This window comes from Panthera tigris, chromosome A1 (assembly GCF_018350195.1).
Source record: "Panthera tigris isolate Pti1 chromosome A1, P.tigris_Pti1_mat1.1, whole genome shotgun sequence".
In the NCBI taxonomy this organism is placed as follows: Eukaryota; Metazoa; Chordata; class Mammalia; order Carnivora; family Felidae; genus Panthera; species Panthera tigris.
The window spans coordinates 233,473,008-233,485,438 of record NC_056660.1 but is presented as its reverse complement, the minus strand read 5'-3'; the positions used below and the strand labels follow the sequence as shown (position 1 = coordinate 233,485,438).

The window sequence follows — 12,431 nt, the reverse complement described above, 5'->3', positions numbered from 1 at the left end:
CCTCCCCCTCCCCTTCCCCCTCTCCTCCCCCAACCACCCTCTTCCTCCTCCTCCTCTGCCTCCTCCTCTGCCTCCTCCTCCCCCTCCCCTTCCCCCTCCTCCTCCCCCACCTCCCTCTTCTTCCTCCTCCTCCTCCTCCCCTTCCCCCTCCTCCTCCCCCAACCACCCTCTTCCTCCTCCTCCTCCTCCTCCTCCTCCTGTTTCCTCGTCCCCCCCCTTCCCCCTCCTCCTCCTCCTCCCCTTCCCCCTCTCCTCCCCCAATCACCCTCTTCCTCCTCCTCCTCCTCCTCTGCCTCCTCCTCTGCCTCCTCCTCCCCCTCCCCTTCCCCCTCCTCTACCTCCTCCTCCCCCCCTCCCCCTCCTCCAGCCAGTGTAAAGCACCCCACTGCGTGGACGAGCTGGGTGTGATGGGCAAAATAATCAGACAGTGGCTCTGGGAACCGAGACTAGCAATCAGACTAAGTAAAATTTAACAGAGAAATCGTAAAAGTGCGTGACTCTTTATTGACTGATCATTATCGGTCAGTCGGTCGGTCTGTAGATTGATAAGCTGTCGTGTCCCAAGCACAGAGTACACAGGTGTGTCCCAGCCAGCTCGGCTGCTGGCAACAAAGCACCACAGACGGACGGCTTCAACCTCTGGCATCCGCTCCTCACGGCTCTGGAGGCTAGAGGTCGGCAATGGGGCTGCCGAGGTCGGGTCCTGGTGCGTTGTAGACGGCCCCCTGTCCCCGCCGTGTCCCCATGTGGACTTTCAAGCCCGCCAGCGTCCTTCCTCTTCTTCCTCTGCTGCCATCGATCCTATTTGATTAGGACCCCACACCATGACCTCACTTAACCGTACTTAACGTCCTCAGAGGTCCCATCTCTAAATACAGCCACACTGGTGGTTAGGACATGTGACTTTGGAGGGGGTGGGGACTCTATGGACGTGTATACATACATGCATGCGTGTGTCTGTATACACATGGTGCCCATGATGCATTACACAGTGCAGAAACGCAGGCGGGCACACACGTATTTGCACGTCTATCGTTAGACCGACGGGAATCCTACGGTTATTATTTTGGCTACCTCTGTGACTTAGGGGTCACCATCTACACCGAATTGCAGATCTGGGCCTGGAACACCCCCGGTGGGGTTCCTTGAGGTCCCTGCTCCCTGCGTGGCTCTTCCAGAGCCAGGACAGACGGTGCCTTCTGCGTGGCACGGATCGGGGACCACGGACCACGACCGGCACCCGCTGCCCTGCCCACGCCCCTCCTGAACAACCGTCCGAGCACATTCCCCTCCATGCCAGCAGCGAGAGCGGCACCGGCCGGCCTGGGGGGGGTTCCAGGTGCACGAGACAATCGGAGTTCCTGCAAACAGAAGGCATTACTGGCTGCACAGGCCGGCAGCCATGTCCCCACCGCGTCTCTTCACTCCTCCCTGGGAGCTCCGGCCAAGTCCCGCCCACTGTCCCCAGCACCTCTCCTGCAGCACACTGGTCCCCTCACCGGTGGCCTCTGAGCACAGACCCCCTGGGGGGTACGAGACCCCAGGAACACACCTTCTGTCCCAGGTTCACTAACCCTCTCAGCGGGAACAAGAGAGGCCTCGCGAATGTGGTCTGAGGGTGAAAGGAGACAGGACAGTCAGTGACTGATCCCCATCAGCCATCTCTGCCACCACGCAGACTCGGAGGGGCAACAACTTCGTTTTCTCCGTGGGGTCAGTGACCACGTGCTCTCGCGCTCCCAAAGTCGGCGGCAGCCAGATCCCCTCCGCAGTGTATGTCTGGAGGCCAGCCGTCGGCCTCAACGCCTGGCACCGTGGGGAGGCCTGATGTGGGGCGGGCAGGGCCACCGGGGTGCCCACACACCCAGGCCTCCACAAGGCTCCCGGTGGGATGGGGCAGGGTTCCCAAGAATGCCTCCAAGCGGTTCATCTCGGACACCCCGAACCAAACAGACTTCACCTCCTTTGGAGGAATCATTTTTAAGTCCAAGTTCAGCTCCTGAGTCCATGTGGTGAAAACCAACCCTCCAGTGCAAAGACCAGAAGGACAGGGCTGGCCCCGTCCCTCCCTCTCCAGCCCCACAGCACAGGCCGTCGTCAGCCGGCCCCCGACGAGGCTCGTTCCCGCCCCACTGACACTCAAGGCTGCTACCACGTCAGTTCAGTAATAAAGCCCTCTGCTCCTGAGCACCAGATTAGAGGTCAGGCTTGGGACGGCACTGTGCCACCATTTAGTCCGCTTGTGACCCAGACGGTTCCTATGCAGGTGGCCCTCCCCTCCCGTCACTGGTGGATGAGGCAGGATGCAATCCCGTGCACAGATGGAACTAAAGCCCAAAACGATGGCCGGTGATTTAGAGCTGTCCTCTGCCTGTACTTCCAACGTGGTTTAAGTTTGTTTATTTTGAGAGGGATGGAGAGACTGCAGGCAGGGGAGGGGCAGAGAGCGAGGGAGACGGGAAACCCGAGCAGGCTCTGCAGGGTCAGAGCAGAGCCCGATGCGAGGCTGGATCTCACAAACCCGAGATCATGACCTGAGCCGAAATCAAAAGTCAGACGCTTAACCGACTGGGCCACCCAGGCGCCCTCCAACGTGTCTTACAATTAAATGGACGTGTGCGTCCCGTCTCTCTGTGTTTGCAGCACACTTACCCAAAAATCGGAACCCATTTTAAATGTCTGCTTTGGGAGGCCGTACTCACATAAAGGACCGGTGGGAGCTTGCACGGCACGTGCCACCAGACAGGACGCGTCCTCCGCTCGGGAGAAGGCCGGTGGGCTCCGCACCCAGATGAGGAGGTGTGGCTTTGGTCACTTCACGCTACCGTTCCTCCCGTGGGCGTGACACAGGGCTCCCCAAGGCTGCCGCGGAGGCTGCAGTGCCCTTCCGGAGCCTCCGTCCCCAGGATCCCAAAGCTCCCCCAAGCTGCAGCTGGGCTCCAGTCACTGCCTTTTCACACACTGCCTTCCCTCGCACCCCCGCCCCGGCCCCAGCACACCTGCAGTAAGGCAGTCGTCACGGACGGGTCTGTGTCAATGCACGTGGCCACGTCCGTCTGGATCTGTGTGTACGTGCTTCTGTGTGTGTGTGTCTGTGTGTCTGTCTGGATCCGTGTGCATGTGCCTGTATCTGGGTCTCTGTAACTTCCACCACCATCACCCACAATGCTGCTTCCTCGTCACCAAACCATAATGCCTGTGTCTTCCTTTTTTGCACAACTTAGTATTTGCCTTCAAAACGTAGAAAAAGAGCTTACAGAAGAAGGAAAAAGTATCATTCTGTCTCCACGTAGACACACATAGCTTCACCGTCTTCACCAGCCCGCAGCTTCAAACTCAATTTGTGGCCCGTGGCCCCGGGTGACAGGGGCTCATCAGGCAGTCACGCAGGCAGCAGTCCGCTTTGAGCGGATCTGGGGGTGCAGACACGGCAGCCCCCCAGCAGCAAAGCCAGGGCGCTTGACGGCTGGACCCGCCAAACAGGACACCGTGTGGGTGAGTGGTGGCCCCCAGAAAGGTGTGTCCCCTTGGACCCTGTGAATGTCACCTTATTTTGAAAGTCTTCGCAGGTGCGATTAAGATTCTGGACCTGGATTGTCCAGGTGGGACCTAAGCCCAGCAACAAACGTCACTGGGAGAGACGGGGGAGACACGTGGAGAAGACAGAGCCACGTGAACACAGGCACAGATCGGGGCAGCGCTGCCTCAGGAGCACCCGGAGCCACCAGAACCCCGCGGGAGGCAGGAAGGACCCCCCCTGCTGCCGACACCTTCATTTCCGGTCTCTGGAACCAGAAGCTAAACCTCCATTGTTTTAAGCCACCCGGTTTGTGGCGCTCTGTTTCGGCAGCCACACAAAACTCCCAGGGCACAGGCAGACGTTCCGGAGCAGGTCCCTGTGCTCGGTGCTCAGCCCACTCCAAGGATCCCTCCTCACGGCCGCTGTCCTGCCCCAGGAGAATCGCCCGAGTTTACGAGGAACCAGGCTCCCGGACCTGCACATCCTGCGGCTGAAAGGCGCAGCCCCGGGCCATTTCACTGGTGTCCGTGAACCCGCCTCCCTCAGGATGGTACACCCTCTAGGAAACCGGCTGCAGGAAATCACAAAGCTGCTCTGTAGTTTTTAATGTTTATTTATTTTGAGAGAGAGAGAGCGAGAGAGCGTGCAGGTGAACAGGGGAGGGGCACAGAGGGAAAGGGAGAGAGAGAATCCCAAGCAGGCCCTGCACGGTCAGCGCAGAGCCCGACTCAGGGCTCAATCTCACAAACACTGAGATCGTGACCGGAGCCAAAATCAAGAGTCAGACACGTAACGGACTGAGCCCCCAGGCGCCTCCAGAATTCTGCCTGGAGAACAAATTGTATGAATATTACTCACACTTTGGGGGAAGCGATACTTGACGGTTTACAAGATATACTGTACTACACTATAAAATGTCATAAAAATCACTGCACGGAATACATCATGTAAATACTTAAAGGCTTTATTATGTGCTTACGTCTAATCGAAATCCATGGACAGTCACACTGAACACATTCTTTATGCACCATAACTGAAAACATAAAACACAAAACCGACTCAAAGTATTGCTCAAATAAAAGCAATTTTTCTTTGTTTTAAGGTGTGAAACCATGGTAAGATGGAAAAGAAACAGCACATAAAAAGAAACCATCAGGTGGATTTTTAAAAACTTAATTTAACTATTATAGCGAGTATTCCCAAGACTACTCTGCTGTGGACAATTAAATGCATCGCACTCAAAGACGTGCGATCCCCAGCCATGTGAAAGCTCAGGGACCGAACAGACGCACATCGGGGACAGAGGGGCAGCCGGGAGCACAGCTCTGCCGGCCCTCCGGGCCCCACCGTCCCCCAGGGCCAAGGACGAGGACAGGGTGGCTGGAGGACGGGCCCGGGAAAGCCGCACTGGTGCCGCGGTCAGTCCCAGCCTGCCTGAAGGTCACAGCGACTCACGCAAGACCAGGAGGGTCTTCAGAAAGCAGGGCGGTGAAGTTAGGAAGGGGGGTGGTCCTCCCCTCGGATGCTTCGATACTTAGCCATGTCTTCAGGGAATACTTTAGAAAGTTCTTGAATCAACAGGCTTTTAAATTTCTAAGAAGAAAAACACACAGCATCAAAGTATCTTTGTTGGTGACCCGTCACCCAAGTCACAGACTACTTACTCCCCACCCCCCAAGCCTCAAACTCAAAAGAACAGAAACTGTGCCTTCCCTCTGCGTAAGCGGCGGTCTACAGTGCCTGCTCATGACCCGGCTACGAGCAATGCCTACGAGCTTAGAACTGTGTTAGAGGTACGTTAACGAACTACCTGAGAGAGGAATCCATGAGCACAACATAAATACTTCAACCAGAAAAGCCCCTCCTGTAAGGTGCCAGCCACACATGTGGAAATGACTTTTGCAGACAACACACGTAACGGGAATCCTCACACAATATTTAACTAAGCAATTATTAACTCAAACCACGTCAAACTCGCTGTGTGCAAGCAGCCTGATCAAAGCTTTCGGAGCACCTGGAAACCTCTCTACTGCAAATGCTGCGGCTTCTGGATCCTCCTTATCCGCCTCACACTCGTTCTAATCCGGTCTGAAAAGCAGCGAAGTACCTGCCAGCATCTGAAAGCCTCTCCCTGAGAGTCACACTGAAAGGCAGCTCTACAGACACGAGCAGACCTCACACATGTTCTCAAGGGACACCGCACCTCAACACAACCACCGTCTAAGCTGGAACTCGGGCAAGGTTGAACACACGGTCCGCGGGGCAGACGAAGGCCACGGAACTGCGCCACGAGACCCGCACAGATCTCCGATGACGGAGACGGATGCGCGCTGAAGGTCACAGTCCCCATGCGTCACCGCCCGCAGGGATCCCCGCACTGTCCGCGGCGCTGGAGTCGACCAGGGCGAGGCCAAAGCGGGAGCCGAGCGCACACAGCCCACAACCCGTCCGCTCGCTCACAAGGGCACCGGCCACCACGGCCTGATGTCCTGAGGGTGACGCTGAGCTCAAGGGCAACGCACCCCAAACTGACAAAACAGGAAGGAAGCTGCGGGCACCACACAGACCTTCACAGCAGTGCCACGCGCAGGGCAGGCTACCCACCACCAGGACGGATCACCGGGGGAGACGTTAGGAAGCCCGGTGACCCAGGGCAGCAGGTGACAAAGTCGTCACGGTCATCCAGGCAGGGCCTCTCTGCTCCTTCCCCGCGCTCAGCCACAGAGCCCTGGGCCCCGAGCCCCGAGGTCACCGCGTGGCCATCCCCGCACACACGAGATACCGGCCTGGCACTCAGTGGGCGCTGGGCCCCAGCAGGGACACAACGCTCGTCCCCAAGGTGCTGGAGCCCAGGCTGCCACGGACGAGATGGGAGAGGAAGGGAAGAGGGGCTTCCTCCTCAGGCGCCCCCATGGAAAGGTTGGTCCCCAAGGCCTGAGGAGGAGACGCAGGCTGAGCCCCGAGGACGGAGGGTGCAGAGGACAGGCCAGAGCTCCAGAGAAGGCCGCGCGAGAGGAAACAGGAGGGAGGGGGACACGAGGCCGGGCAGCCAGGCAGGGGTGAGGAGTGGGTGGAGGCGGGAGCTCGCAGCACGAAGCCAGCACGCATGGGCGACGAGGGGACGGCGCAGCGCGGGAAAGGAAGAACCACGCACCCCAATCTGAACCACCACTCAGTCAATGTAAATTGAAAAAAAAAAGCCCTGCATATTTCACGTCCAAGATGCATGGAATTTTCTAGTTCTCATCAAAGCAAAGAACACACAGAGAAGTGCTCTGTGGAGCGCTGAGGACAGGGGCCACAGCACGAACGGGCCTGGAGCCAGGCGCTGGAGACAAGCACTGAACAAGGAGCAGGGAATAAAGATTTCGGAACCTTCTAAGCCCCGGAACCATCATTCCAGGAAGTGGCAGAACAGACGGCATCAAAAAGCAGCAAAGTACAACCTGCAGTTGGACTTGTGCCAACGGCTGGCCAGCGACAAGGAACCGTCGCGAGAACTCGCCGGGCTCTCCTAAAAGGCAGGCCGCCACCTGCTGCGTCCCGTCCGCCCCGGCCAGGCCCTCCACTGCTCTGTGTCACTTACCGCCCGTTACACACAGAGATCTCAGCTGTGCCACCGTGGGAAATAGTGCACGTTTTACCACGTGTGGAAAGGAACAAGGTCTATCGGCCAAATCTGCTTTGTAAGGATCTCTTCACATTCGGACCTTAGCTTGTGCTCACAAGCGCCTTACCTTCATGGTGTCGATCTTGCCTTTCACCTGTTCATTCCTGGCCAGGGCCCTCTCCAGGCACTCTTTGGTGTAGAGTTGGGGGTTTCGTCCTTGATCTATGTATCTGGAGACAGCAAACACCTCCATTAACGTTCTCCTGGCTGACACCTATTCTCAGTTTTCTCAGGGACAGAAAGGAGCGAGCGCGATATAACTTCACATGGCCTTGTTTGGACGAAACAGTGCCCGGGAACCAAGTGAATCAGGATTCTTCCATTCACGCAAGTATAGATGATTTGGTCTATGACCTCTAATAGCGCGACTGACTCACGCAACCAAGCAATGACCAATTACAACCCAAGCGAGCTTCACATCCTCAGTGTTCGCTCTACTTCCGTTCCCTTGACCCTCACGATAACCTGTAAGGTCGGGCAGCTCTCGACAAAGAGAGGACCGACGCGAGCCAGGGTTTCAGGCTGGGGAGGGGAGGGGTTCTCGCCACTATGTGGCCTCCACTCCGGGGCGGGGGGGGGAAGGGGGGGGCACCCCATCAGTCCTGGGGAACCCCTTTGCAGAGGAGCCTGGGGACTGCCGGAGCGGCCGGGGAGCGGTGCACGGGGCAGCCCCAGCCCTGCCGGCCCCAAGATTACACACAAACTGCTGTACCACTTTTGGGGGGCGGGGGCCCTGACACACTACTTCCCTAAATACACCCAAGTAACATGAATTTAACAGAGGGATGCTCTCCAATTGTTTCTAAATTGTAGAGCTGTTTTTGACATTTCTGACACTTGTCCCCAACATGCCTTCATTCCCCTGCAGACTTCACCAAGCGCACTGGCTGGCTGAATATCCACGTTTACCAGCCGTGGGCCACGTGCCCGCTTCCGTACCTTACAGACCTTCATACCCTTCAGCTACACTAATTACTCATTACAAAGGAAAAGAAATCACGGCCACGAAGTCCAGTTTACGCTCCAACAAAAAACTGTCACTTCAGAGATTAAAAAAAAAACAAAAACACTGTTCAGTTACTGTTAATGGCATAAAAACTGGCCTTCAATTATGACAGATAAAAAAATCAATACATCACATGTTTTAGAAATTCCATTTTATTGTAATGTTTTTGAAATGATGGAATGAAAGAAGCCAAGTTAGGGTTAGTTCTGAACAAAACACATCCAATTCTGAAGAAAAATACCTGACAGGCTCAAGTGTCCGAAACAAGTAAGTGTCTCAACAGCAACAGCGTTCGGATGGGGCTCTCTCTCCAGGCCCAAGGGCCAAGTGCGCTCCCGCGGACACATCAACCCCCAGTCCCGGAGAGAGGAGCACGGGTTACAGTTTTCTCTCTGCCAGTCAGTGTGCCTGTCTGGAAGCGTGAGCTAAAAAAGGCCCCTGAGACCCCGGAAACTCCTCCCGCATCGTGCACGTCGACGGACAGTTCTCACCTGCTACCTGGTGGAGCTCAGAGGCCAACGCGGTCCCAACGCCCCGGATGAACCTCAACCGTCCCTTCTGCCCACTGGCTGTGGCCGTGGCGGCCCAGGCCGCACCGCCTGCTGCCCATACACAATCAGTCCCCATCCCTTTCTCTCACTGGCCCTTCGGAAGGCTGGGGCAGTCACCTGGCATCTGGCCTGACATCCATCCCACACATTCACGGCCAGAACAGCACTAATGAGGACACTTCAAGAAAAGCAAATTAGCCTCCACGTTCCTGCAATTCACAGGCAGACAGGCAGGTAGGCAGGCAGCCACCGTCCGGGAGCCTAAAGCCGTAACACACGCACGCGGAGAACTCGATGGGCTCACAGAACACGCTAAGAACACGCAACACCATAGCCAGGGAGAAAGGACAGGGCCAAGAGCAGTAAGAGTGCAGCCTGTGTGTCCCGTCTATGTGGGCAGCTCCTGAGCTGTGCTGTCACGAGGCCCTGCATCTCTGACCTTTCCGCGACGTTAAAATGGTAACGTTTCCCTTAACTGTCCAAGGAAATCTAGTGACTCAACATTTGCAGTTTTAAGGCCAAAAGGACTGACATGCTCTTGCCATCAATGCTGGCTCCGCCTCCGGAGAGAGACGCTGCCCGGCAAGAGACATCGGCTCTGGGCAAGGAAGGACGAGTCCAGAATTTTTCTCTTAACTCTGACACTTAGGAGCCACACAGCCCGGCGCAGTTACTTACCAGTTCTCTCACCTGTAAAATCAGTGTGATAAAACCTGAACTAAACAAATCTGTAACTTTATTTCCTGGAGGCGTTCTCTGGGCCACGCCTAGGACAGGCACACACAGCTCTCCCGGCAGCAAACAGTGAACAGCCTTCCCAATTTCACTTGGTCTAAGAACCTTTATTTCCCCCCCCAGAGCAGATATTTACCATCTCCTAAAATTAGCACTCCCAGTGCAGCCTGAAAGACATCACACCAAATTACTTCTCACGCTGTTTCCGCCTATAGTTTTTTCTTTTTTCTTTTATAACAGCCCGAGTAGAACTTTTTATCCCTCAAGAAAAAAAGCGATATGGACTTTTGAGAGCCTATGGTGTTTTTCACATATTTAATAAACCTTTACTCACATGTTAACTCTTTTTCAACAATATGTAGATTTTTTTTTTGAGTTTTTAATCCCATTAAAACACAGGCTCCCTGAAAGCAAGTAATTTTCGTCTATCTTCACTGGCTTATCCCCAGCACCTATAAATTGCTAAATGCCAGTAGCTGAAGGAGTCATTATAGCATCATTAAACAAGAATTCTACTCAAATGAAAATCAAGAATGATACTTACTCAAAAACTTCTAAAGGCACAGTAATGTCATGAAGCTGCTGCCTGCACTTATCAATATCCTGTAAGCCAGTAACGATAAAATTCCTGGGGGAAAAAACAAAAGTGGGCCATGTGGTTAATTCACATGACAGCAGGAACACCACTCAGGCGGCCAACTAGAACTCCACAGGGGACAGAGTTCCTTACCCCAACAAGGCGCATGGCTCTGTTTAGCTACAGAATTCCTAGGAAAGCTCTGGAGTTGGAGAATACCCTCAGGTATCTGACTTTCTTCCTTTTTTCATGTATTAATTTTTGAGAGAGAGAGAGTGAGCGCACGCAGGGGAGGGGCAGAAAGGGAGGGGATAGAGGATCTGAAGCAGGCTCCGTGCAGACAGCACAGAGCCAGATGTGAGGCTCGAACTCATGAACAGCGAGATCATGACCTGAGCTGAAGGCAGACGCTTAACCACTGAGTCACCCAGGCAACCCTTGACTTTCTTTGCTAAAGTAGAAACAACCAATACAGGGGGCGGGGGGGGGGGGGGGGACAGAAACCAACCCTTTTGAGAATCTGATGAAAACTATCAATCTTCTCTCAAAAACAATTACCCTGACTTCCACCTGGTTTTGTGTGCAATTTCAGAGAACACATGGGGCAGCGGACTCCCACTTAAGAACCCATCCTCCGAGTCTGGGGGTAAGAAAACCATCCCTGGCTGGTTCAATCTCAGCCTCCTTTTGGAGGCTTCAGAGATCACCAGGCTAGTTCCCCTGCACTGGGTTTGTAATGCTGGGTTGCAATTATGTTGGATGTCTGTACCCCCTATAAAGCCGAGCTCTTCATCAGGACATTCTGTTCGCGTATTTGCCTCTTGTTCATCCCAGGGACTAATACCATGGCCAGCACGGAGCTGTTGCCAAAAAAGTTAATAAACGGTCTGCAACCTTCCTCACCACCTCCCCCATCCAACTCCTCCACATTCAGGCCTCCACAGCAAGTGGTTTCAGACCCCTCTCCTTCCGGGGCTCAATCCGGTGCACTCCCCCGTGAAGTCCGCCTCCCCTCTGGGGACGGGGACAGAACTCCCCAGGAGGGCCCAGGAGAAAAGGAAGGAGTCACACGCGCTCGAGGACAGGCTTTGATTATCAGGCCCAGAAACTGCACAGTCGGCCCATGGTGACGTCTCCAAATGGGCCCCCAAGAAAAGGTTGCAGCAAAGCAGAGCGGGAGGGAGGAGGGCCGGCAAGAGGCGGCGGCGAGCCCGCCCCGGGCGCTCAGCCTGGAGCCAGACCAGGCCCAGACGACGGCGGAGAGGGGCGGCTCCCGGCCAGGCCCCGGCTCCCCCGCGGCCCGGCTCCCCGGCTCCCCGGCGCGACTCCCGGCAGACGCCGCCCCGCCAGCCCCGGCAGACGCCCGCGGACTCGGGCCGCCACTCACAGCTTCTGGTTGAGCCCGGCCTGGCTGCTGGGCTGGAAGTCGCTGACGATGATGCCGAGCTGCCGGATGTTCTCCACGAACTTCTCCAGGTGCTCCTCGAGGTGGTCGAACTTCTCCGCCATGGCCCCACAACAAACACCGCCCCGCGCGTGGTCCTGCTCCGCCGCTTCCTGCTTCCGCCCGAGCCCGCCGCCACTTCCGTTTCCTCCAGCGGCAGGAGGCGGGGTCTGAGGGGGCTACCCGCGCGGCCGGGGGGGGCGGGACCTAGGCTGTGGGCGGGACGAGCGTTGGGGGCGTGGTCTGGGCCGGGATCGGCGTGCGGGGGCGGAGCTCGAGCGCAGGGCGGGACGGAAGCCAGCTCAGCCTCGCCCCAGCAGCCCCGAGCCGCCCAGGTGAGCGGGATCCTTCCAGCTAAACCGGGTCCCCAGGTGTTGTCAGTCCTCAGGACTGCCCTGTTGCTCTGAGGCCCGCCAGGAGCTAGCCCTGGGGACCTGCGACACCTCGTTCTGCCTCCCCTAGCCCTGCGCAAGCTAGCCTCTGGGCCTTCGTTCTCGTCCATCAACTTGGAATATTGAGTGCAGACAGCAGCTTGAGATTAGACTGGTTTAAGACCCCGAGCGCAACAGGCAGTGCTTGGAAACAGTAGCTTATCCCCACGAGGAAAATGACATTTTTTTCTGAATATACAAATTACTCATTGCAAATAAGTAAAACAATACAGGAAAAAATATAATGAAGAAAGAGGGAAAGACACCTGAAATCCTGCACCCTGACATAACCATCTTTAAGATCTCGGATACCACTCACTCCTGCATTTCTTTATTTGCAGAGTCCAGCAGGCACCCCACCCCCCCCCCACCCCCACCTGCTCCCCTGGAGGCTGGCCTCCCTCAGCCAGGCCCAGGCCCTCCTGGAGCCACCCAGCCTTGGCCCTGGCACTGAAAGTCAGCTCATGCTGGGCTTTGGACCTGCGACTTTCCCAGTA

General features: G+C 56.1%; 1 protein-coding gene across 2 annotated transcripts in view; it reads right to left on the bottom strand.

The window, feature by feature from the left end:
• MED10 (mediator complex subunit 10) overlaps nt 1-11,623 on the bottom strand; it is a 115,786-nt gene extending 104,163 nt beyond the window's left edge. The window contains exons 1-4 of one of the 2 annotated variants that reach the window (XM_042997832.1): nt 11,447-11,623; nt 10,027-10,110; nt 7,258-7,360; nt 4,470-5,113 (exon numbers count right to left, since the gene is read on the bottom strand). In XM_042997832.1, coding sequence (XP_042853766.1) covers nt 5,015-5,113; nt 7,258-7,360; nt 10,027-10,110; nt 11,447-11,568 — 408 coding nt within the window. In that variant the 5' untranslated portion in view covers nt 11,569-11,623 and the 3' untranslated portion in view covers nt 4,470-5,014. Of the gene's footprint in view, nt 1-4,469; nt 5,114-7,257; nt 7,361-10,026; nt 10,111-11,446 lie in introns of those variants that run through there. The other variant, XM_042997830.1, reaches the window with a different exon arrangement.
• Nucleotides 11,624-12,431: the final 808 nt, after the last annotated feature.